The sequence below is a fragment of the Haliotis rubra genome, unplaced genomic scaffold (assembly GCF_003918875.1).
Source record: "Haliotis rubra isolate DU_JTF1 unplaced genomic scaffold, ASM391887v1 Scf324, whole genome shotgun sequence".
NCBI lineage: Eukaryota > Metazoa > Mollusca > Gastropoda > Lepetellida > Haliotidae > Haliotis > Haliotis rubra.
Window position 1 is genome coordinate 579,149 of NW_025766996.1, and position 26,741 is coordinate 605,889.

A 26,741-nucleotide genomic window follows, 5' to 3' on the forward strand; every position below is an offset into this window, starting at 1 on the left:
CTCACTCACTCACTCATAAGAGTAAATACATTTTATTATACCAATGGCTTTTCATTAGACACAATCTTATATGGAACTCACTCACATTGACTCACTCATAAGAGTAAATACATTTTATTATACCAATGGCTTTTCATTAGAAACAATCTTATATGGAACTCACTCACTCACTCACTCATAAGAGTAAATACATTTTATTATACCAATGGCTTTTCATTAGAAACAATCTTATATGGAACTCACTCACTCACTCACTCACTCATAAGAGTAAATACATTTTATTATACCAATGGCTTTTCATTAGAGTGACACAATCTTATATGGAACTCACTCACTCAGCAATATTCCACTATGGCACTCTGTATAATCGAGTCTGGACCACATTTTATTATAACAATGACATTTTCTTAGACAATCTTATATGGAACTCACTCATACCACTCATGAGTAAATGCATTTCATTATACCAATGGCTTTTCATTAGACACAATCTTATATGGAACTCACTCACCACTCACTCATAAGATAAATACATTTTATTATACCAATGGCTTTTCATTAGACAAGATAGTCGCCTTTCGCTTTTCATTAGAAACAATCTTATATGGAACTCACTCACTCACTCATAAGAGTAAATACATTTTATTATACCAATGGCTCACCCTCAAACATTTGTTGTTATGGATATCGTCACCCGGCATCAGTCTCATAAATGCTTCAGCTGTTGGTGGATTAATCAAATAATTTGGAAACCATTCCCGTCTCACTTGCATATTAGCAGTACATGTCTTTCATCTTCAATATAGCCCTTGCAGGGCAGAATATACACATACGTTCATCATATGGGGTAATTGTTTGGCTGCCACATCCAACTGCAAGTCTGAAGCTATTGCACCAAAACAAGGTTATTACTTTCTACTTATAAGGGAGAAGTTGACATGCTAAATAGGTTTCGTTGCGTGGGTGAGTGAGTTTAGTTTTACGCCGCACTCAGCAATATTCCACCTATATGGCGGCGGTCTATAAATAATCGAGTCTGGACCAGACAATCCAGTGATCAACAGCATGAGCATCGATCTACGCAATTGGGAACCGATGACATGTGTCAACCAAGTCTGCGAGCCTGACCACCCCGTTAGTCGTCTCTTACGACAAGCATGGGTTACTGAAGGTTCATTCTAACCCGGACCTTCACGGGTTGTTTCGTTGCGATTCATACTGAGAGTAATATTTTCATTTGGGTGAGGGGCGGTGGGGTAGCCTAATGGTTAAAGCGTTGGCTCGTCACGCCGAAGACACGGGTTCGAATCCCCACATGGGCACAATGTGTGAAGCCCATTTCTGGTGTCCCACGCCGTGATGTTGCTGGAATATTGCTAAAAGCGGCGTAAAACCAAACTCAGTCAGTCAGTCAGTACATTTGGGTGAAGCGTTTACGTTGTTGAAGGAAGCAGTCATAATATATCTGTTTGAAAATTAACATAAATGTATCTCTATCATCGCTATTAGACGGCGTTTCATTAAAAAAAAAACATACTCACGAAAAAGTCGTGATCGCACAATCGCCTCTTATTTTCGTGAATATATATTTCTTATGGATATGAATAATCTTTGTCGCTTTTTCATAACATCATTTAACTATTTCTCTTTGATGGATGAAAACTATCTATTAAAATATTGGGCCAGTCATAAATTCTTCAAGGAAAGTATATACATGCTTAAGACTGGGTAATAACATCACATCTACCTATGGTTGGTTCACAAACGTAGTCGTCATTCCTGTGATCTGACGCTGAGGTAATTTCCTGTCTATGTAAGTTCAAAGTTAATGTTAGAGCGTTAACGCCGAAGTCTCATTTCACCTATAACACGCTGGCTTGCTGCCTTCGAGCCTTTACCAGCCGGAATAGAGGGACATTACTCGCAAACAGACAATCGACTATCCGATCCATCCCAGACAACCTTTATGACAATTATCGGTTTCTCTGAACAATTTTCTCTCTTGATTTTCAACCAAAGCCGGGAGCCTTACCACATTTGTCACTTGTCACCTTCCCGCCTTCGTCGGTTCTTCAGGCAAGCATAAGATACTGATGGAATAAGACATTAAACACTTCGGAGGTAACCCGGTTTACAAAATAATCTTTTCGCTCTGCGCCATGAGAAACACAATCTTTGAAGAAAGACAGTTCAATCTGAAAATCTGGCGATTGGGCAGCCTGATGGTTAAAGCGTCCGCTAAAAGCGCCGTAATTTTCTCACTCACTCATTCACTCATCATAATCATTAGTGGATGAGTTTTGCGCAGTTGTAAACATATTCCAGGGATATCTGGGAACTGTGGAATAGGCTGCACACAATGGACAATCTGGTAATCGAGGCAAATTCCTTAACCACAAGACATCGCGGACACCGATAAACTGAAACCTCACAATCGTATGTATGTATGTATGTATGTGTGTGTGTGTGTGTGTTGAGGAGCTAGATGTAACATAGGTATAAATACCATCACACCTGTATAATTTTAAGAATGTGCAGTGAAAATCACTGTAGCTGTCACGTGGATATAAACACCATTCTACCTGTATAATATTACGTATTTATAAGGATAATGAATGTAGATAGTTGTCACATAGGTATAAGTTCCAATATACCTGTATAATAATTAGTATTTAAGATAAGATAAGATAAGATAAGATAAGATAAGATAAGATAAGATAAGATAAGATAAGATAAGATAAGATAAGATAAGATAAGATAAGATAAGATAAGATAAGATAAGATAAGATAAGATAAGATCAGATCAGATCAGATCAGATCAGATAAACTTTATTGTCCCGCAAGGGAAATTTGTCTTGCATTCAAAGAGCCAATACAAAGCATGTAACAACAAATAATTTATATACACACATATATACACACAGTCGAGCACCGTTGTGTTGATATCTGATAACTCGATATCTCTGTTTCCTCGATATAACATCACGGTCCCGTCAAAATCATCATTCATCATTTATCATTCTTCAAGCTCTTTTAACTCGATACGGATGTCTCGATATTTTGGATATCTGGTTATAATTTCATGGTCCCAACACGCGAAATTACCCCTTTAACTCGGTATTTGAAACGAAACTCGATATTCACCTACCTTTCATGGGCAAGTACTGGGGCTAACTGAGTTGAAGGTGTCACTTGTTTGTTATTAAATTAGGACTAATTAAGAAGGATTTAATTACGAAGTACTCATGTTACGACTAAATACTACCGATAATGGATTATAGATTCGTATCAAAACATACATAGTTATGTGTTATGATATGCCATGGTCTGATATCTCGAAGTTCGATATTTTTTTCTTGGTTCAATGAATATCGAGACAACGGTGCTCGACTGTATATACAATGTCAAGCTAATCACAATATAATGATGAATCATAATCAAAGTACATAATATAATAATCACTCGTGCCACATCATTGATTTCACTATTACAATTTTGGAGGAAAATTTAGAAGTTTTATGCTGTATGGGACAAATGATTTTGAAGTTCTATTAGTTTTGTAATACATGATTTTGAAACGGCGGCCAGAAAGCAGAAATTCATAACATTCATTTAAAAGGTGTGATGGATCCGATTGAATGGCCAGAACTTTCTTTTTAACTTTCTTGGATAATGGATAACTTTCTTGGATAATGGATAACTTTCTTGGATAATGGATAACTTTCTTGGATAATGGATAACGTTCTTGGATAATTACATGGATCATTCTGTCATAGTAGGTATAAATGTCACCCTACCTGTATAATCTTTATAAGGATAAGTATTTTATACAATCATAATTAGCAAACGGCAAATTGAATATGACTGAATATCATACATCAGCATTTGTTATCAGTATATGTTTTCAGTGTAGGTATTCCTATACTATAAAAGGCATATCACAATACATATTCCAGCGTTAGACAGTACAATAAATTGAAACAGAAATGGCGCGATCTTATTACAAACCTGGAATATCAGCAAAGGCACGATGCGGTCAAACAACCGCAGAAACATGAAGATAATGTAAAACGTCATAGCTAATACTAAAGATTTAACATTCTATACCCAACATCCACACAGTGAGTTGTATAGATTTGTTAACTTTGGTTAACTTTAAAATACCATAGTTAAGTGTATCACATTTCTTTGTTGTTTCATGTTTTGACATGATTTAGATTGGGAATCACCAAGTAACTTTCGGGTTAACTTATTATTATTACAATAGGTTAATCCTTAAGCTACTTGTCGATTCCCAAGCTAGAAAATAATAACTTGACCATTATTTACTTGTTGATTCCCAAGCGAAAACTCTAAGTTAACCATTATTCAATTGTTGATTCCAATCCTAAAATATTAACTTGACCATTATTCGCTTGTTGATTCCCAAGCGGAATCAATAATTTTAACCATTATTTACTTGTTGATTCCAAAGCGAAAACAATAAGTAAACCATTATTTACTTGTCGATTCCAAAGCGAAAATAATAAGTCAACCTTAATTTACTTGTTGATTCCCAAGCTAAAACAATAAGTTAACCATTATTTACTTGTTGATTCCCAAGCTAAAACAATAAGTTAACCATTATTTACTTGTTGATTCCCAAGCTAAAACAATAAGTTAACCATTATTTACTTGTTGATTCCCAAAGCTGAAAACAATAAGTTAACCATTATTTACTTGTTGATTCCAAAGCGAAAACAATAAGTTAACCATTATTTACTTGTTGATTCCCAAGCGAAAACAATAGGTTAACCCTTATTTACTTGTGGATTCTCAAGCGAAAAATAATAAGTTAACCATTATTTACTTGTGGATTCCCAAGCTAAAACAATAAGTTAACCTTTTTTTTTGTTGATTCCCAAGCTAAAACAATAAGTTAACCATTATTTACTTGTTGATTCCCAAGCTAAAACAATAAGTTAACCATTATTTACTTGTGGATTCTCAAGCGAAAAAATAAGTTAGCCATTATTTACTTGTTGATTCCCAAGCTAAAACAATAAGTTAACCCTTATTTACTTGTTGAATCCCAAGCTAAAATAATAAGTTAACCTTAACATTAATATTTCTTGAATATACGATATTCGAAACCAGGAGTCTACCATTGATATGTTTGGATTTGGAAAAAACAACAAATATATGCATTTGCTAAACAAGAGAGATATTATCATGGTTCAAAGATCACGTGATTATAACATTCAATGCATACACAAAGGAAACATTATTCTATCTTTCCAAATTTGATATAAACGAAGTACTATAAGCTTTAGTAACATATTATCAACAACGATGATACTTCACCCGTGTTGGTGAGTGTTAGAATGGATCTTCAGTAACCCATGCGTGTCGTAAGAGGCGACTAACGGGATCGGGTGTCAGGCTCGCTGACTTGTTTGACACATGTCATCGGTTCCCAATTGCGCAGATCGTTGCTCATAGGTTTATCAATTTAAGAACCCATATCCACTCATAATACTCGTAATTATGGCATTAGCAACTACATCCAACATCAGAAACTAAATCTATCCAATGGGGAACATTCCTGGAGTTGCACCCCCTTGCCCGCTTGGGGCACTGCGGTAGTTACGGTCCAACAATAGCGGGTTTGAACACTCAAGGGAGTATATCGGACTCGCTCGAACTTCAGTAAAACATTTTACTTAGCAGTGTAAACACTTCTCTGAACAGTTTCGAAATACCGGAAGTACGCGTAGGATCGTAGTGCTTGGCCCCACCTCTTGGCGAAGTCGTAAAGGGGGATAACTGAGGAATGTTCCCCATTACCAGAAAAAATACATCTAGATGAGTAATTCATTTGTTTCATACAAAGATAAATTCAGAACAAACAAAGTTTACAATGATAACATAAGTAAATATTTACAAATATAAAATAACTACATACAAACTACCCTAACATTACATATAATGTTACCATTCCAATATCTGAAACAAAAATAATCCCAATACCAGAAACTAAGTGATGACGAGAAAGTACATTTTCTATACAAATACATTTGAAACATACAATGTATACAATGATAACATAAGCAAATACTTACAAATATGAAATCGTCATGCACAAACTACTGTACTTTTGCATTGCATATATTGTTATCGTCCACATTGTGTATCAGCAACAATGTTTAATTACAATACCAGCTGCTTGGTGTCCATCCGGGTTGTCATTGATGGAAACACCACAATATACTGGACAAAATAAGTTAGGGATATTGGTATTTTTATGATTGATATTTTATCAGTGTGTAAATGAATAAATAGGTCAGTATTCATAATTTCAAAATTTACATATCGATATATCCCTAACTATATATTTTTGTCCAGTATATTTCTGCTGGTGGGAGACTGTACTCCATTGTTAGGATTTTCAGCACAATAACAGGGGCGGCAGGGTAGCTTGCTGTTAGATTCATTAAGCCATGGCTCTACTTGAAATTGACGATATGTAATTTTGTGCATTCCTATCGCAGAAGTTAAATCCCAGTCATTAGGATAAGAATTCTCTTGAATATTCTTAAGTATTTACAAGGATAATGAATGTAAATAACTCCCACATAGGTGTTAATACCATCAAACCTGTATAATCTTAAGTATGCACATGAATAATGAGTAGTAAGCTGTCATGTACGTATAAATACCATCAAACCTGTATAATCTTAAGTATGTACATGAATAATGAGTAGTAAGCTGTCATATACATATAAATACCAACAAACCTGTATAATCTTATTGCCAGTTGTAAGATATCATAATATCCTCTTACCTATTTCTTTCATATTTCATGTTTACGTAATACTAAAATTATTCTAAAAGACTTTTTCAATAATATGTATGGTTGCCTATTTCCCGATAACAGTGACTTTCTGCTCCGCGACGTGAGATAACATCTGGAAATACCTCTGTTTTCGAAGCTTTGTATTAAAACCAGATCTTCCACTTCAATACAACACCTCTCTGTAGGAAGACTGACTGACTGAGTTTGGTTTTACGCTTTTAGCAATATTCCAGCAATATCACGGCGGGGGGACACCAGAAATGGGCTTCACTCATTGTACCCATGTGGGGATTCGAACCCGGGTCTTCGGCATGACGAGCCAATGCTTTAACCACTAGACTACCCCACAGCCCTCTCTGTAGGAAGATATGGAAACAACTAATGAGGCTGCATCCAGTGTGCGAAATAGCCACTGGCCCGCTAGCCCGTGGCTAGTAAAATCCTGTCGAGCCAGATATATTATGGCCCGATAAAAATGTTCATCACGTTAGCAGCTTAATGATGAAATCCGTGCCATGCCGACAATATCTTATTCTCATCTATATTTGAAATCTTTTGCTTAGTTTCTACATTCAAATTTCAGGCTAGTGAATTATTTTGTCGGCTAGTTACTCTCCAAAATAGCTAGCCCGATTGGCTAGCAAAATGTGGAAACTATTTCGCACACTGGCTGCATCAGGTCAACTTTCTAATCAGCCAATCAGCTGAGGCCTCTCAATTCTCAGTACCTATGAGAGAAGTATAAATACATCTGTCATCTGAAAATGAACATAATCAGGGAGTTCCAAATGAAAAAAAAAGCTGTCATAACAGTTTTGTGGGAATTTCATTCATCTTGGCATTTAATCTGTGAGGTCCAAATGATAAAAATAGAGCTGTCAAATAACAATTTTGTGGGCATTTCATACTTTCATTTCTGAGCATGTTGCTATCTACACCCAAAACGATAAACTATCAAGATGTAGCTGAATTGGACTAGAAAGCTGACGTCTGATTTGTTCAAGAACCTCCTCATCCTTCAGTCAGACCTAGCTCGGAATCACTGACAAGTCCATTTCCAAAACTGTCAGAACTGTCCTCCATTCTTTATCCTTAGAGGTATTATATCACAGGAACAGATCTGATTTTAATGACATTGCACGAAATACTGAAATATAACATAATGCCAAGCTGCATTCAAGACAAACTGGAACTGTATTGGAATGGGCTGTTCATTCGAAAACAAACAATCGAAGGCTTACAAAATAGGATTCTTGTAATCTAAAAAATATGTACAGTTTCAAGAGTAAAATGTTTAATTTCTCCTGTAAGTAAGAGCAGACCTCGTGCATAGCATGCAACTACTCCACAGCTCATTTCATGGATAATGAGCAGACGGCATGAATAGTCCATCTGGAACATCCCTCGTCTCGGGTCGGTATTCTGGACTCAGAACCAGGACAAGGGACAGTTAGTGATTACCTTGCTTGCAGATACCTTAATGGTTCATGAATACATTTCAGAGTAATCTCAAATATCCAAAAAAGTATCTCTGTGAATTTCACGGAGCAGCATAGAAAACACTTGTCCACCTCTTCTTGGCACAAAAGCATGCAGAGTGGGGTCATCTTGACTAAACCTGGATTACTATTGCTGTGTCGACATGACAGATAATGAGAGAAGTATAAATACATCTGTCGAGTCTTGAAAATGAACATAATCAGGGAGTTCCAAATGAAAAAAAGCTCTGTAATGACAGTTTTGTGGGAATTTCATTCATCTTGGCATTTAATCTGTGAGTTCCAAATGATAAAAATAAAGCTGTCTAATAACAATTTTGTGGGCATTTCATACTTAAATTTCTGAGCATGTTGCCATCTACACCCAAAAGGATAAACTATCAAGATGTAGCTGAATTTGACTAGAAAGCTGATGTCTGATTTGTTCAAGACATGATAGATAATGTCATCTATAGCTCAAAATCAATGTTAATGTCAAAGCTCCTTTGCACTCCTGGTATTCAAAAGAGATGCAGATAGCAGAAGTTGAACACTTCATCAAAAATGTTTTGATTGATTGCAAAAGCTACACATTTGTGTTTTGACTGAATGATCAAAATATTTCAAAATTATATTTTGAAAAATAAATTCCTTTTAACAGGCGATGCCATTTATTTGATTTAATACTTGTGTTTTTGGTTATTTTGAACGTTGTTATCAATGGTGTGTTATTTCCATAAAAAATAAACAACATAATTTTCACACAGAAGTATAATGCAGAAGTAATTGCATATCTAGTGTAGTTACCATGGTTACACATACTTCAAGTGGCACAGGGAGTTATGAAAATGTACGACCCTTTACCAAAGACGCCGACTTGCAATGAGTAAATACAACGATGATGGGAGATGTGACAACACAACAACGCCAGCAACAACAACAACACGGACAGTGCAGGTAACAACATCATGTCGTCGAGCGTGCTCTGAGCACCTCAAATTCACATCAAGTGGGCGCACAAAAGCACGAGAATATGCAATTAGTATTTTAAGTTAAGCATAATGGTTATCAGTTCACTTGGTCTAGTTTTTTGTCAGACTGATGACAGACTTCAATAGGTTGAAAAATGAGATGTCAAATAATGCTTCAGATCTTGCACATGTGCAAGCAAACATTTTTGATTGAAACGTTTCCATTTGTTTTTGTGTTCACAAACTTAACCCAGCATAAAAAATGGCTTTTTCATGAATCTACTGAAAGCCACCCTGGATCGAGTTGGACTTTGAATTATATTTTCTACATTGTGATCAGGTTGCACCAGTGATATTTTCTACATTGTGATCAGGTTGCACCTGGTGCAACCAAATATTAATTTTATTAAAGGGAAAGTATACTCCATGATGTATCAGCAAGGTGGAGACATTGTAATAAGTGACAGTATCAAACATCAGCAGACAAATTGATATTCCAGTGACTTCAATCAAACTTTCATGGCCTGCTGTTTTACCAAAGTCCAGACCCACTTTAAAACCAGCTCCTTACAACCCAGAGAGAACCCAGGGATTCTGGCATTGGTCGTCTTAAGAACCCACAGGAATAGATCAAGGATACATCAACATGAAGCAACCGCTATAGTGACTGCTACATGGTATGCTCTGTGGGAGATACAGGGAAGGCAATAAGTCCCAGTCACAGAATCTTAAAGCGTATGTATTACTACTCACTGACCACAAAATAGTGCTTGTAAAGGGGCAAATGTCACAGGCCAACAAAAACATACTCGAATACATTACATAGGCTGTACTGATTTCTCAAAATTTCCCATACAGTCGAACGTGACACATTGTAATATACACAGATCCAGAGGATCTCTACCGACTACGATATTCAATGATTAGTAATAGTTACAGTGGATGATTATAGTTATCAACAACATGAGAGATTATGATGATGAATATATGTGAAACAAACAAAGGTTGTTCATCTAAATGCACTTTATAGTCACATGTATTGCAGCAGTAGGTCCAAGTGAGGGCCACATGGGTCTATTAAAATTACCTCCCTTAGACAAGTAAGAGTTGTCTCCCTTAGACAAGTAAGAGTTGTCTCCCTTAGATCATCATGCAGAATGTGATTCTTAACCTGTATATATAAACTAATAACATATTACTGAAATCAACATGACATTTTGAATGGGCAGCAAGCACAATGGTAAGAATAAAGGGAGATAACTCTCACACAAGACCGTGAATGGTATTTATCACTTGACAATATCTAGGGTGATTATTCAATGGGTGGTGTCTATGTCTTTTTCTCTAAGTGAAACAAGTCCTTTGTTACATCGAGACACAATGCTGTACATGCTTCACTGTGTCGACAATAATTGTACACAAGTCGTATACGTCTAGTCACATGTTGGTTGTTCTGTTTACGTGTATTCCTACGCTGAGAATTGTACACCATTCTTGAACAGTGACCAGCATCTTCAGCTGTATGTTGTCCCAAGGTTAGAACACGTGCAGCTAACAATCCTAAATTTCCATAATAAATGCAGCAATTCTATTTCAATATTTCAAAAAACAACAGTGACACAGCTACTGTTCCAAGCACATTTAACCGAAACAGTCTGAAGTGGATAATTTGAACGATAATAGCACAATTTTAATTATTTAAGAAAAATCGTAATGCCACAAGGTTTGAAATTACAATATATATGAATACACATATGAATTGTGATGGGTCAGCGATAAAAGTTGTCGTGGAGCTGTTCAAACATATCCTCATCCGTGATTGGCTTAACGGCGCTGCATCTGACCAAACCTTCACATTTCCCATTGGCACAATATAACCAATCGCTGTCAAGTTGAGCCAGCACTTCCAGGTATTCTCCGATCTCGTAGTTCATATGATCATTGTCATCTGGATCACATGATACCAAGGTGATCACGTACCTGTTAAAGACAAATACATTGTATGTCAGTAAAGATATATGTCTTTTCCAGATCTAAAGAGACATGCTTTTCATATTTGAAACATCAAATAACATTTATAGAGTAACACTCTTACATACTTTTTTCATTTATAATGAATGGTAAGTATAGAAAGTAAAATCTGGGTATGGTGCCAGAATTTGCATGACTTCAAGAACTGCAAGAACTTACAACAAAATATACTGCTCAAAAGAAGTTAAGAAAAGATGATTCTATTATATTACTATAGTCAATGTACCCTAACCCCTTTTGAGTAGTATATACTGACATGAAAATACAAGACAGCAATACATATACCGTATTCACCATAACAAGCGCTCTATGGGCTTCGAAAATAGACAAAAGAGGGAGCTCAATTTATGATCAGAGGTCAAGTGGAACACTGAACAAACTCAGTTCAAAAATCAATGAAATAATTTTTTTAAATATAATTGTTCTTATTTACAGGGCAATTATAAACCCATTCTACACATCTATTTATGGTAAAAAGAAATCTATAAAATACACAATATAATATGGACTATTCCAAATACAGTTAGAATCAATGGGCGATAATACAGACAGAAGATGAGGGCACTCAGAGAATGATGGATTGAGTTTAGTTTTACAACGATTTTAGCAATATTCCAACAAAAAATCATGGCAGGGAACACCAGAAATGGGCTTCACACATAGTACCCATGTGGGGAATTGAACCCGGGTCTTCGAGATGACTAGTAAACGCTTTAACCACTTGGCTACCCCACCGCCCCATGGGGGCTTATTGGAACAGAATGCTTATTATGGCGAATACATGCAGTATACTATAAACAGAACAGTTTATTAAGAACAGGCGCAGTTCCACATAGCTATGTCAGAGCTACAGCTGTTATAAGTCAATATATACATACAGAGTTATAATCGACTTAGCACTAAGATAGCATTGTGGAAAGAGCCCTGATTTTAAAAATTTGAACATAAAATGAACATCTATAAATTCTTGTAAGGCCAGGCCAATTTTATTTCTTGTTTCATGGATCTGCCGGTGATATTTTTTCAAGGATAAAATATATATAAAAAATTTAATTTTCCCTGCTCAAAACATAAAATTCAAATGTTTTTATTGGCCAAAAATGTAAACTTACAAGAACTTGCTTTTCGATTGTTTTTTGCCCCATGTACACTTCATAAATTGCCAAAAGTAAAATACTTTTAGTATTCTAGGAATATTATTTTGACTGGTGATTTTTGTTTTTCCCTCCTGCCTTTCCGTTTTTGAAGACAAAAGTTCGTATATGAAGAAATAAAATTGGTCCGGCCTAAAGAACAAAATCAAAATACAGTGAAACCTATCGAATTGATCTGAATAGCTTCTAACCATTACAAAATCCTTCAAGTCGGATGCCTTCATGACATCAGCCTTAATCTTGATGTATGTTAGAGTGAGTGGGTGAAGTTTACTTTTACGCCGCTTTCAGCAATATTCCAGCAATATCATGACGGGACACCAGAAATGGGCTTCACACATTGTACCCATGTGGGGAATCGGGCCTGGGTCTTTGGCGTGACGAAGCGAACGCTTTAACCACCAGGTTACCCTAACGCCCCCAAAACAGTTTTAAAATCATGACCGTCACTGAAACGGGTTTCACTTATTTTAATTAAAATCGAACCTGAACCTTTCGTTTGATAACACTTAAACCACTGATCTAGGTCTGTGTTAAGATGCCAAGGTGCTCTGGAATACCTCCCAACATACCACATGCAGTGTCCAAAATACCCACTTGCCGGCTTGCCCGTGGCTAGTAAAAATCCAGTCAGGCCAGTAAATCTTCACAGTCACTGGCCCAACTGGCTAGTGAATTTTAATGAGGTCATTTTAGTAAATATAGCACTCTCCCCGACTTGTTAAGTTATAATACACTTTTAAATCATGCAATATTATGGCCTGATAAAAATGTTCATCATATTAGTTGCTTAATGATGAAACCCGTGTCAACATTTTAATTTCGGGATAGTGAATTATTTTATGGGCTAGTAACTTTCAGGCATAGCTAGACCGAATGGCTAGACAAATTTCGCACACTGACCCTATGGCATACATTAGTATACTATCCTAAAGATGCTCACCTTAGTTCATGGAATTTATTTTGCTGATGTATTGATGGATACAAAGGAAAATGTCAAGGAAAAAACATTTACCATGTGTAGATTCAAACCCAGAACTTTGGCGTGATGAGCAAACACTTAACCAAAGGGCTACTGATTTGTCCGATGAGAAGACAATTGGCACCGAGACTGACTGACTGAGTTTGGTTTTACGCCGCTTTTAGCAATATTCCAGCAATATCAAGGCAGGGGACACCAGAAATGGTCTTCACTCATTGTACCCATGTGGGGATTTGAACCCGGATCTTCGGCGTGACGAGACAACGCTTTAACCACTAGACTATCCCACCACCCCTTGGCACCGAGAGCATGTTCCAAGAACATATCATACTGTATGTATGCTCGTCTTATTCGGCTTATTTATGGAATTTATGCAAAGAAAAATGTTAAGAATGTATTTTGTCTAAATATTCTCCAACACATGAAAAATATACTCCCCAGAACTGTCCTTCTGAGAAAATAAGAATTGATTGTTCAACAAGATTTCACTGTACTTTGAATGAAAATGAAACCATTATTTACCATGCACAGTGTATGTGATAACACGGCGTTTGATCTGAGAGTGATATCTAGAAAACAAGAACAAAACAAAAAAGCATTCAAAACTGGGGAACAAAACGGTGCAAGGAATCAAACAAAATACATCAGACAAATAAATAGGAAACAGATGCGAATGAAATGAAATGGAACAAAACTACATTTAATCTTTGCAGGGGAAATTGTTTTCCCTTGCAAACGTAAAGGTCACTTAAGGTCACAACAGATGGCTTATGCTAAATTAGTGAGTGAGTTTTTGATTTTATGCTGCTTTTAACAAAATTTCAGCAACACCACGGCAGGGGACACCAAAAATGGGCTTCACACATTTTACCCATGTGGGGAATCGAACCCAGGCCTTCGGCATGACGAGCAAACGCTTTACCCACTAGGCTACCCCACGCCCCTTATGCTAAATTAACTTCTTTCCAAACTTTTCACAAGTTTCAAAATTGTTCCAACTCTATGAGTGAATGAGTGAGTGAGTATAGTTCTACGCCGCTTTTAGCAATATTCCAGCAATATCATGGCAGGGGACACCAGAAATTGGCTTCAGAAAATGTACCTATGTGTACAATCGAACCCAGGTCTTCGGCATGGCGAGCGAACGCTTTAACCACTAGGCTACCCAACCGCCCCGTTTCAACTCTATGGAACACCAGAAACAAGCAGTACTACATCACAGGAAAGAACTCTAACCATCAGTGTGGGGAGACATATGTGTCTGGGATCCAAAACATATTACTCTTTTCCAGAAAAAAAAGAAATATAGTTACTTTTGACCAACAAAAATGTTAACTGGACATTTTGGTTAAATATATCCCCGGCTCCCCAATACGTTACATGACACAGTGCAGAACAAAACAGAATGGATTCTACAATAGCAGGAGACTCAGGGCATGAACAAATGAACAGGTCCTACTGGTAGTCATGGCAACATGATAAGAATATGCATGCAAGTGACTGTTCTTGTGTTCTACAAGGACTGTTATGACAAGGTCAACGGTTCTTAGCAGTGAAAATAAAGTGTTCTTCCGAATAATTTTTTCCAAATGCATCTGAAGTCTAGTTTCGCAGAAACTATAAGAACAATAATCCTCTTAGTCAACACAGCTCCAAAATGATATTCTGATCCATGAATTCATTCAGGAAAGTACTTAAATTTAACCAAATACCTATTTTTCAGTCAAAGCAACTCTAATTGAAACTCTTCTATAAGAAAAGTAGCCCTGAATCCTGTCATAGAAAAATTTAACATTGCTGTGTCCATTTAAGTCAACAAAACCTTGTGAAACTAAAAAGAACCCCACAATAGAAAAAAATATGTTTTTGACCAATCACAAACCTAAAAAGAAATGACACTTTTAGCTTGTGCATGTACTAAAACTAGCCGTCAGTCTTTGTATGCTGATCTAGGTTCTACTCTACAAAATGATCTTAGCGTTAAGACTATCGTAAGCCGTTGTTACAAGTATTTCAGCTACAATCGCCTCAGCATTAAGATTGCTTTGTAGAACAGTGCCTTGAATTCAAGCAAAATGTTTCAAAAACCAAAAGCTGGATAGCAACACTAAACCAAACTTGAATACAATCATTAAAATATTTTTTGTGGCATCATACATACAGAAAGTTTAAACCAGAATATCAACAATCATTACCACACACATGCCAATATCATCAGCTTTTTAACTCGTAAACTGAAGATTGAACAAAGGGAGGCAACTCAAGAGAACGGCTTGTTCACTAAAGCAATGGCCATCAATGCACATTAAGATAAGGATGTATAAACCACTACCACTGTTGCCATGTCAACACCCCATGGGGAAGAAACACGCACACACGTCCTGCCTGTTGGGACATGCAAGGAGGAAACACAGGTTCAGTTGCCATGGTTATTAGATTGGCATGCATATTAATATCAAATGTGTCTCAACAAAGCCTGAATGTTTTACAGCTTGAAACTGATGTATTACTCCACGTCATGACTTCAGAACGGACAGATTGAATCGGAAAGCTTATGCTGAGGGACTGGTCATTTATTATAGAGTGAGTGAGTGAGTAAGGTTTTACGGTGCTTTTAGCATTATTCCAGCAATATCACGGCGGGGGACACCAGCAATGGGCTTCACACATTGTACCCATGTGGTGAATTGGACCCTGGTCTTCAGCAAAACGAGCGGACACTTTAACCATTAGACTACCCCTCCACCCCCATTTATTATAGAGGATGGTGGGCCAGTAGATCAGTTTCATATATTGCTGGCCCCTCCTAACACTTTTTGACAGCACCCCCCATATACATTTTCCGTGCACCCCCCCCTTCCCTACTATAAATGACCAGTCCCTAAATAGAGTTGAAATTTAATTTATATTTAATTGTTTATTTAAAAAATAGAACTGCCATTTTGTCATGCCCGTCTCCACCAAGCAACAGGTGAAATATTGGTGACCCCTTTCTTTCATGAACATATTCTTTTAAATACCCCCCCTGAAATCTACCCCTCTATGATAGATGACCAGCCCCTCAAACAATATTTTTGTCTTAATTAGAAACTGTATCACCATGGAAACGCAAAATAAGCAAATATAACAAAATATACAGAGCGAGATGTCAATGCTTCCATGTAAGTGTGTGCAAGAGAAGAGATGATGGACGAGAAGCGATGTCAATGTGAATGAACCTCTAAGAGTGTGGGATGATTGAATGACATGACAGCAATATTCCAGCTACACATTAGGTGCTGGCTTCGACCTGGGTTAGAACTGGTCTTCAGCCACCCATGTTTGACGTAAGAGGCAACTAACGGGATTGGGTGGTCGGGCTCGCTGACTTAGTTGACACGTCATCGTATCCCAACTGCATAGATAGAAGCTGATACTGTTGATCACCAGATTGTCTGGTCCAGATTTGATTATGTACAGAGTGCCGCCAAATAGCTGGAATATTGCTGAGTGCAGCGTTAAACAACAAACAGGTGCTTGCTTCAAGCCTATAGAGTATTTGAGTGATTGAGAGTTGGATTTGAAGCCACTTGAAACAGTATTTCAGTTATGGCATGTCAGCTTGGAGAGGAGGCTGGAAATGGTGTTGGTTATTGGAGTGTGCCACGTCTTTAAAACGGGTATAGTGACAAACGTAGTAAAATCTTCACAGAAAAACTGTGATTATAGTCCGTTTGGCTCAAAAGCGGACCGATGAATTGCAATCTAACTCGAAAACTAATAAACATGAAATACTCAATGAAACACTGATCATAATCAAAACATCAGACCAACTCTGTGAGGTGTTTGCAGAATTTTTGTCCTAAAAATTAAAAAGTTGTTTAACAAACTATCATTAAAATATTGACACAGTTCACTATTTGTTATGAGGGAGGAGTGCAGAGAAAGGGACAGCCAGGTGTTCGAGAACGGATGGAGACGGCACAACACAGGTTAATGAATAAATAACTTTGTCTGTGAACGTGCTTCTCGAACACCTGGCGGTCCCTTTCTCTGCACTCCTCCCTCGTAACAAACAGTGTACTGTGTCAATATTTTAATGATAGTTTGTTAAACAACTTTATAATTTTAAGGACAAAAATTCTGCAAAAACCTCACAGAGTGGGTATGATGTTTTGATTATGATCAGTGTTTCATTGAGTATTTTATGTTTATTAGTTTTCGAAGTTAGATTGCAATTCATCGGTCCGCTTTTGAGCCAAATGGACTATACAACCGATGATGAAATGTTCTAGCAGACATATCGGTAATAGATGCAGCTACACATATCATCATGGTGTGGCTGATAACAGAACTACCCATAACCACTATCAATCCAACCAAATCTAGCCCTCACAAAAAGTGAGCGAGTGAGCATAGTTTTATGCTGCTTCTAGCAATATTCCAGCAATATCAAGGCGGGTGACACCTGAAACATTGTACCTATGTGGAGAATTGAGCCCAGGCCTTCGGCGTGATGAGAGAATGCTTTAATCACTAGGCTACCCCACCACACCAGAAGCAATTCAGTATTCCAGGACCCTGTCACACAGAGGACCTGTTAGAAGGGTCTGGCACCTGATATCTGAGAAAGAAAACCTTATTTGTGAGTGAGTGAGTTTGGTTTTACGCCGCTTTTAGCAATATTCCAGCAACATCACGGCGGGGGACACCAGAAATGGGCTTCACACATTGTACCCAAGTGGGGAATCGAACCCGGGTCTTCGGCGTGACGAGCCAACGCTTTACCCACTAGGCTACCCCACCTTATTTGTGAGTGTGTAAGATACAATCATTCAATAAATGTTGCCTCATCATATTCTACACTGAATATAATAACGCTTCATTCACAAACCTGTACATCGTTCTATGGAAGGAGTCCCCTGAAGAATCGCTTGACGGTTCAGGTGATTTCAAGAATTGATCCGAAGACAGCTTCTGTATATCTGCTTCTGTGTGGTTGTGCACACATACCCTTTCAGAACTGGATTCCGACTTGGTAGGCTGACATGCGGTTTGTAACCTGGATTCCTGTTGGTTCAGCTGGCACGCTTTTTGTGAGTTTGATTCTGATTGGCTGGGATGTTCAGTAACCCCAATTGCATAATGATCAGGATGGAAGTCAGGGGAGTTAGCATTAATATCCACGTTAGGGTAATACTGTCCCAAACCTACTTCTAACCTGTTACCCCTGGCAACGGTCGCTCTTGTTGATTTGGGGGCGGAGGAAGGGGACACGTTTTCTTTCAGCACATTTGGAACAGGATCATCCACTGCTTGACTGAGAGGAGCATCTTCGGTCACGATGCTGGTGGACCTCTTTGTGGCACCGGAATTTTCACCACAGTCATTGTCATTTATATTCTTGGAACAATCCATTTCAGTGTCAACCTCTTTATCTTCCAGTCCCAGGTTGTTCATTGCTTGAGACAAATCCGAATTATCAGACTCGGTTGTTTCAACCTGGATGTCATCCTCGGACTTCAGTGCCTCGGACATCGTCTCTCCTGCTCCCAACTTCTCCTCATCACTTGACTCCTTCCGACTGTCATTACCGTCGCTAGACTCCTTCCGACTGTCGTTATCGTCGCTAGACTCCTTATCGTCGCTAGACTCCTTCCGACTGTCGTTATCGTCGCTAGACTCCTTCCGACTGTCGTTATCGTCGCTAGACTCCTTGCGACTATCCGTCTCATCGCTCCCCACGCTTCTGGTCCCATCCTCCTTTACATCACACACTGAAGGTTCCTGTTTTTGAGGCTGATGCTGAGGAGAGAGACTCTTGCTCCTTGCGTCCTCGGAAACAGACTCATGACTGCTTCTCTGGCCCTCGGTCCAACTGTTTCTGGTCAAGGACGACTTCGGATTCATCTTGTCAGGCAGCAGAAGTTTGTCAAAGAAGGAGATAATGTTGAAAGAGTTTCTCGGTGACTGTTTGGGCTGCATCATTGTTTGCGACGACGATGATGACATGCTTTCCTGGGACTGCCTACCGTCCAGAACGACATGTCGGCCATCTTGGGTTGCCTGGCTCGAATCCTGGGATGAAGAGTCCAAGCTCGTCTGTTTTAGCTTTGAATTCGCGAAGCTGTACTCCGTTGCCCCATTTCTGTACCCCCGATCAAGACTCTGGGTCTTCAGAAGGAACTTCGCCGCCAGGTTGGTTATGGAACTAACAGGGGACTGCATCACGTGTATTCTCTCCTCATTCTCCTCCCTGTCTTCATACTTGAGATCCAGGACCTGATTGTTCTCAATGATCTTCATAGGCTGTGATACAAGACCTGTCTCCGCACCAGGCATCTTCGTAGGAGATGGTGGCAGCAACGACTTCTTCTCAGAGTTACCTCCCTTGAAGGTTGTCATATTCGTCATGGCTGTCCTTGCTCTTGGGAAAGTTGCATTGTTGAACAACTTCAAGTTGTGACCCTTCTCTCCGTCCACGCTCTCCCGCATGTCGCTCCCCAGCATCCTCTGCTCACTGGTCCTTGGTGAGGTGTTGGAGGGCTGTTTGCAGCTGGCCTCAGTGGCGATCTGTCCGGGAGGCTGAGTGCTCGGTGTGACGATGTCGAACTCCAACTGGAAGGGCAGGACTGCCAGGGGTTGGAGCGCAAGCAGCATGTCGTCGTAGCCACGTTGTAGGTGGGACTGACTCAAGCACAAGATGGCAGCAGGGTTGTACACACGATCTACGATGTTCTTCTTGCTTCGTACGTACCCCATCCAGAAATCCAGTAGCCGCAAACTGCAGACAAATTTATATATCGGTGCATTAGCTAATTAATTGATTCCATCAACACTAAATTGTATCCTGCCTTGGAATAATACTGACTAAATTTGCGCCAATACAACAAACATCCACATCCAAAATAGCACCATAAAACTAAAGTATTTTAGATTAATTTGAATCAGTTAAATCATAGTATGATGTTTGGTTGTTTTTTCTTAAATATTGAAGTTGATCATGTTCATAAATTTAAAAATCGAAAAAATACAATAACCCTTTGCATCCAGTATAGAACAGTCTAAAAATTGTGTACCAATTTAGCATTTCAGAGATATTTAAGGGCCTGTTTGATTATTGCGAAACTGGTTTCCCTTGTTACAAACGAGTGTCCAGTTTCGGATACATGGTTTCAAAGTGAAACTACTTTCTAGTTTTATAAACGAGTGGATGGTTTCACCATCTGGTTTCAAAATGGATACAAAAAAATGTCTCAGCTACTATATATGTGGAAGGAAATGGATGACAGCATTGCCGAAGGTAATATTTTTTGTCATTTTATCAGGGAATGAACAAATAATAAAGAGATGAGATGCTTTCGAGGGAAATATTTGCGTATATGGAATTATACTGTAACAAACAATTATATGGATACAAGATACATAAAATAGTCATGTTCAATAGACTGGGGTTTTAAATAATATTTTCCTAGTTCTCAGTTGATTTTTATCATTGTTTTGGTTTCAGAAACTGCTGCTCTATTTTGCCACCAAGATCAGCTGAACTTCGTTTCCGCCATGTTTGTTGTGAGGGAACGCAAAACCGAAACTGTGAAACCTGCCTCAGAGATGGTTTCGAAGTTTCAGAACCCAGTTTTCGGTCTTGACATAATTGAGTGCATGGTTTTCCAGAAACCCAAACCGGTTTAGCATAATCGAATAGGCCCTAAATCTCCACAACCTCAGTTTGGTTTCAGACTGGTTTCACTTGAACATTGTTGTACATAAACATTATTGAACATCGTTGTACATAAACATTATTGAACATCGTTGTACATAAACATTATTGAACATCGTTGTACATTGTTGTACATAAACATTATTGAACATTGTTGTACATAAACATTATTGAACATTGTTGTATACTCATGCCAATAATGGTTGTCACCCCCTTCAATTTTTTTTATTGGAGAGGGTGTGGGGTGTAATGAGGGGTTGGGGTGGGGAGGGGGTGACAACCATTATTGGCATGAGTATATTTTCTTCCACTCCAAACTGTCTCTGAAACTGATCACAGAGATATAACGTCGTTATCCTACATCAACAGAGTTTTACCATAGTCAACATTAACTGCAGATATCTTACTTGAGGAGGCCGATGATGAAAGCATAGAACTTCTGCTTGTTGGATATTAGGGTCTGTTTCAGCTTCAGCTGTCTCACCAGCTCATTCACAAGGCGCTAGCAGGGTGTAGGGTCCTGAAGACATAAAGACAAAGCATTGCCATTAGCACGCCAAACATAACATATAGAGAATACCACAACTTGAAGGGTCTATTTTCGATTACATACAGTAGATATTACGTTCAGGTGTATTATTGTGTGATATTTTGTTTTAATAATTATGATTGCAAATTTAATATCTAAGGATATTTTGAATATGGTATATTACTTTGTATATATTTTTTCAGACCGGACTTAAGAGCCGAAGAGGTAGTTTCCTATGAAAACTGTCAGTTAATCCAACGTGTCCTTCCTATGGTATCTGACCGAGCAAAAGTGAGGTCAGAAACCATAGGAAGGTCACGAGTTTTGTATCATTCGTATGTTATGAGACTGAGTGTGGTATTTTATTTATTACCCACATCTTACATGCTTTAAATTGACAAAATAGCATATTTTTGTTATTTTTATGGTTTCAAACTGAAACAGGTTTCATAAAGAGGTTGCGGCAGAATGTTGTTCTGTAGTACACTTTTGCATGACGTCACACTGTAATGACGCCACTACACCTTGCTCGTCTGCCCCCTTGGTAACCGACGTCACAACACATTTATGTACAAAGTGACCCCCCGCTTGTCATGTACAAAATCAATGAACCCCCCTTCCCCTTCAGATATTTTTTACGCATAATTTTCAAATATTTTTATGCACAAAATTGATGACCCCCTAGTACATATGTACAAAATTGATGACCCCCCTACCTCCCCAGAACAAAATGGGTGACCCCCCATTAAAATCATCATCACCCCCCAGCCATAAATTATGAACGGTCCCTTAGTGTTGTTCGGTATGTTGCGACCTTGAGAATCAGACACCTGACCTTCTGCTCTCCAAGCACACTACAACACAGAGGCCGTCACACTCAAATAAAATATATTAAATGCCAATCAACATGTTCTTGTTACATTCCCTTAATGCCCCAAAACAGGCAAGGGTACAAGTATCATCTCTTGATTTCATTTGGTATGTTACAGCCTGGAGCTTCGGACGCCTACTGCTCTCCAGGTTGACTACAACACAAAGGCCGTTACCTTCAAATAAAATTAATCAACTATTAATAATGTTATAACTTACCAATTTCTGAAGACATCTCTGCCACCCTCCACGGCGTGATGTGGATCTTGCCGAACACATGGAAGCCAGTCAGGAAGGCCTTCATGCCGTTCTCCACCACATGCTCGATAGCCGGGCACAGCTGGGCCACCACCAACTTGCTGATCCCAGGGTTCTCAGCAGAACTACCTAATCGCAACTGAAAGACAAAAAATATCACCTTTGACCGTAAAAGAATAAATGAGGAATGAGTGAGTAAGGTTTACACCACTTTTACCAACATTCCAGCAATATCATTGAGGGGGACACCAGAAATGGGCTTCATACATTGTACCCATGTGGAGAATCGAACCCGGGTCTTCAGCGTGACGAGCGAACGCTTTGCTCACTAGGCTACCGCACTGCCTCCCGAAAAGGGGTAAGGTCAATACATCGAAGTTGATTTAAGATCACAATTTTATTAGACGGAAGTGAAGAGAAACTTTGTGTGATTTTCGTACAGGGAAGTTCCAAAATCCTAACTGCCAGCCTGACTGAATCAGAAGGCCGAAACCAGACAGCAGGTTTTGCAGAACATCGGTATGAAAAAACTTTGGTTAAGCAAAAATGCATGAACTTGATCAAGGAGGAAGGTCTAAAGAAATGCAGGTCTTTGATGCTACCCAGAAGCACAAGTATAATTTTGAAATCCTAGAAACACACAGCATGAATCTGATATATTAATCCACAATCGTAGGTTAAATGCAAAATACAAGCCTCTACCAGTTACAGACCATGAAATGTTGTTTTAAGACTATAGGCGAATTGGGATGTAGGTGAAATGAGAACATGCCCCTCTACCAGTTACAGCTGCTATGCTTGAAAGATCAACAGCAGTTACTCTAGGATTTTTCCAGGATAATTTCAGAGAACCAAGAGTCCTGTTATACATTTTGTTCGAATGACCCAATATCAATAGTTTGTGCATATGATGTCATCCCCATGTCAACATTAGCTTCAAGACCTATCCAAGTTGTACCTTTTGTGAAATTTGTCTTCAAATCAACTGTCTTAATGAAAGGGTGTTTATTGTGATTTGATAACCCCTGCCTGACCAATCAAAATGGAGCAAATTTTGAATTCATGATAGAACTGAAGGTTTTACCAGGAGATGTAGCAAGTCTGTGTCATTTAAAACCAACATGTGCATCTTTCTTGAATGTTATTTAAAAAAATTCTATTTCTGTTATTTGAAACATAAGACTGACCAATCAGAAATATGTATTTACATTTAGGAAGAGAAAATGATGTTACTTTATAACTTCATCTTCGTGAGGGAGGACCACAAAACATCCTAAGACACTGGATTCGAATCACATTGTTGATTTCATGGTAGATTTCAGCAATTTGATTCTTTGATACTAGAAAGATCTGGACACCAGAAATGGGCTTCACACATTGTACCCATGTGGGAATCGAACATGGGTCTTCTAACATGAAAGATCTGCAAGAAAAGATATACCAATCATGCCAATACTTATCCTAACGAAAGGATCCCTTGCCTTGGCAAAATGTGAAACCAATAGGACTTCTGCTGCCTTTGATACCAATCAGGACCGCTGTAACAAAATATGTTAACCAATCAGGACATGCTGTAACAAATATGTTAACAGATTTTAACCAATCAGGACCGCTGTAACAAATATGTTAACCAATCAGGACCGCTGTAACAAATATGTTAACCAATCAGGACCGCTGTAACAAATATGTTAACCAATCAGGACCGCTGTAACAAATATGTTAACCAATCAGGACTGCTGTAACAAATATGTTAACCAATCAGGACCGCTGTAACAAATATGTTAACCAATCAGGACTGCTGTAACAAATATGTTAACCAATCAGGACCGCTGTAACAAATATGTTAACCAATCAGGACCGCTGTAACAAATATGTTAACCAATCAGAAAACTTACAACTGACACATCCTTGAATGAGAAAAAGTTGTCATTCTTCACTGAACAATATTCCTACTATATGGCAGCAGTTTGTAAATAACTGAGTCCGCACCAGACAATCCAGTGATCAACAGCATGATTATCTGTGAGTTTACGAAATTGGGATATGATGACATGTGTCAACCAAGTCAGCGAGTCTGACCACCCGACCGTGTTAGTCATCTCTTACGACAAGCATGGGTTGCTGAAGACCAGTTCTAAGCCGGAACCTCACAGATAGCAAAATTTCAATAGTATCACAGTAGCCAATAAAACATTTTAACACATGTGAAAGAAAAATAAGGTGGTAAATTAGTTGCACTTAGATATCAAACAGCTGCAATATGTCCAAAGACGGGTCCAGGGTTTGTAAACAAATTATCATCCATATGGTGAAACACAACCAGTGTCATATATATCATATGTGCACATATCACTTTTGCCTAGCAACCATTGTTTCTCTATTTTGTCGTCTGTGACGTCACTTATACAATTGAATATGACGTCAATGAACAGGGCAGTCACACTTACTTAGCCGTATTTTACTGCACAAATGTTCATGAATAAAATGGATAATAAAGAAATTATTACACACTTGCAAGTGTGCCACACGACTTATACGAAACTCGTGCAAAATTGTGTATTGCCCTAGCTCTCGCTTGGGCAATAAAAAATTTCACTCATTTCGTATAAGTCATATGATACACTTGCTCATAATTATCTCTATTTACTTCATAACATGACAAGTCGGCGAGGATGAATATTTAAAAATACAAGCATATTATACGGGCTTAAATATGTTATTTCGGTTGATAAATGTTCAAAAAGGGTTGTGCAAGGTTGAAAGTAACCTCACCTCTCTTTCTTGCCATTTCAAAGGCAAATTCCGCACTTGGGCTGCGTCCAATAGGCTGCGGACTGAATTCCCGGGTTTGAGCCTGCTGTGCGAGGCGTGGTGGTTTCTCTGGTCCTGTGTTGCACAGCCCTTGCTTGGGTACAAGCTGGACTGTCGTGCCTAGAGTTAAAACAAAACAAACATTACACCTCCTGCATAGCAGTGTCCTGAACTAAACCCTGACAATCTGGATGATCCAGTTTACCAGTTGTTTGCTTATTTTGTTCGTTTGTAAAATGGCGCACTTAGCAATATTACTGAAATATGATGGCAGGACCAGACAATCCAGTGATTGATGAGCAACAATCTACAGCTACGAGGACAACGACCAAGTCAGCACCAAGCCCATTATATTTTTACTGCTATTGTAGTCGCGTATTCTGTGTTGTTTTTTCCGAATGAATACGATAAAATCGTAGGGGTTGGCATCTCTGCACCGGGCCCATTCATGCCCCACCCCTTATGGATCCATGTATGCCCCTATCACTTCATATCCTTATGGATCCATGTGTACCTCACCCCAGTGGGCCCATGCATGCTCCACCCCCTAAAGACCTGCAGATATTTGCCCCACTTACTGTCACCAGACTCTGTAATCTGTAAGGTAAGCTGTTCCTCGTCCGTCTCAGGCTTCGGGGAGGATCCCTGTCTCTTTGGGGAGCACTGAGGGCTGTACTGTGGTGAGTGAAAGGACACTTCAGAAGCGAAGCTCACTCTCTTGTTGGCCTTTGAATCTTCAAATGAGCTACTACTTGATGACACAATCCCTGCCAGGTTCACCTCAGTCTCTTGGAGCAATTCAGGGGGAGGTAATCCTTCATCACAGAAGTTACGTATACACTCAATTTGTGCATTTTCGAATTGCTCTTCATCAACAAGTTGTGGGAATATTCCATCACACGCGATTGAATGTCGGCTGGGTTTCCTTGGGGGTGCTTCACTCTGAGCACACAAACTGTCAGGGTTAGATAATGACCTTGACCTATAACCTTTGGCTTTCTTGCGTAAACAGGATTTCAGAGGCTTGCGATCATGAGCAAACTGTTCATAGATCTCAATAGTAATGCTGTCGTTTTCATCCTGGCTGTCGGACAAACCATAGCACAGTTCTTCAGCAGTGTAG

General features: G+C 38.7%; 1 protein-coding gene and 1 long non-coding RNA gene across 2 annotated transcripts in view; both read right to left on the bottom strand.

The window, feature by feature from the left end:
• Positions 1-3,214: 3,214 nt before the first annotated feature.
• On the bottom strand, positions 3,215-5,952 carry LOC124283879. The gene is made up of 2 exons (XR_006900426.1): positions 4,924-5,952; positions 3,215-4,882 (listed from the first exon to the last, which is right to left on the bottom strand). It is a non-coding gene; the product is annotated as an uncharacterized LOC124283879 (long non-coding RNA).
• Positions 5,953-7,190: 1,238 nt separating this feature from the next.
• The window catches only part of LOC124283902, a 79,897-nt gene continuing 60,346 nt past the window's right edge, over positions 7,191-26,741 (bottom strand). Inside the window, 9 exon segments of the mRNA XM_046719939.1 lie at positions 7,191-11,264; positions 18,325-20,214; positions 21,558-21,652; positions 21,654-21,670; positions 22,769-22,946; positions 24,274-24,332; positions 24,656-24,667; positions 25,580-25,738; positions 26,197-26,740. Coding sequence (XP_046575895.1) covers positions 11,054-11,264; positions 18,325-20,214; positions 21,558-21,652; positions 21,654-21,670; positions 22,769-22,946; positions 24,274-24,332; positions 24,656-24,667; positions 25,580-25,738; positions 26,197-26,740 — 3,165 coding nt within the window. The 3' untranslated portion in view covers positions 7,191-11,053.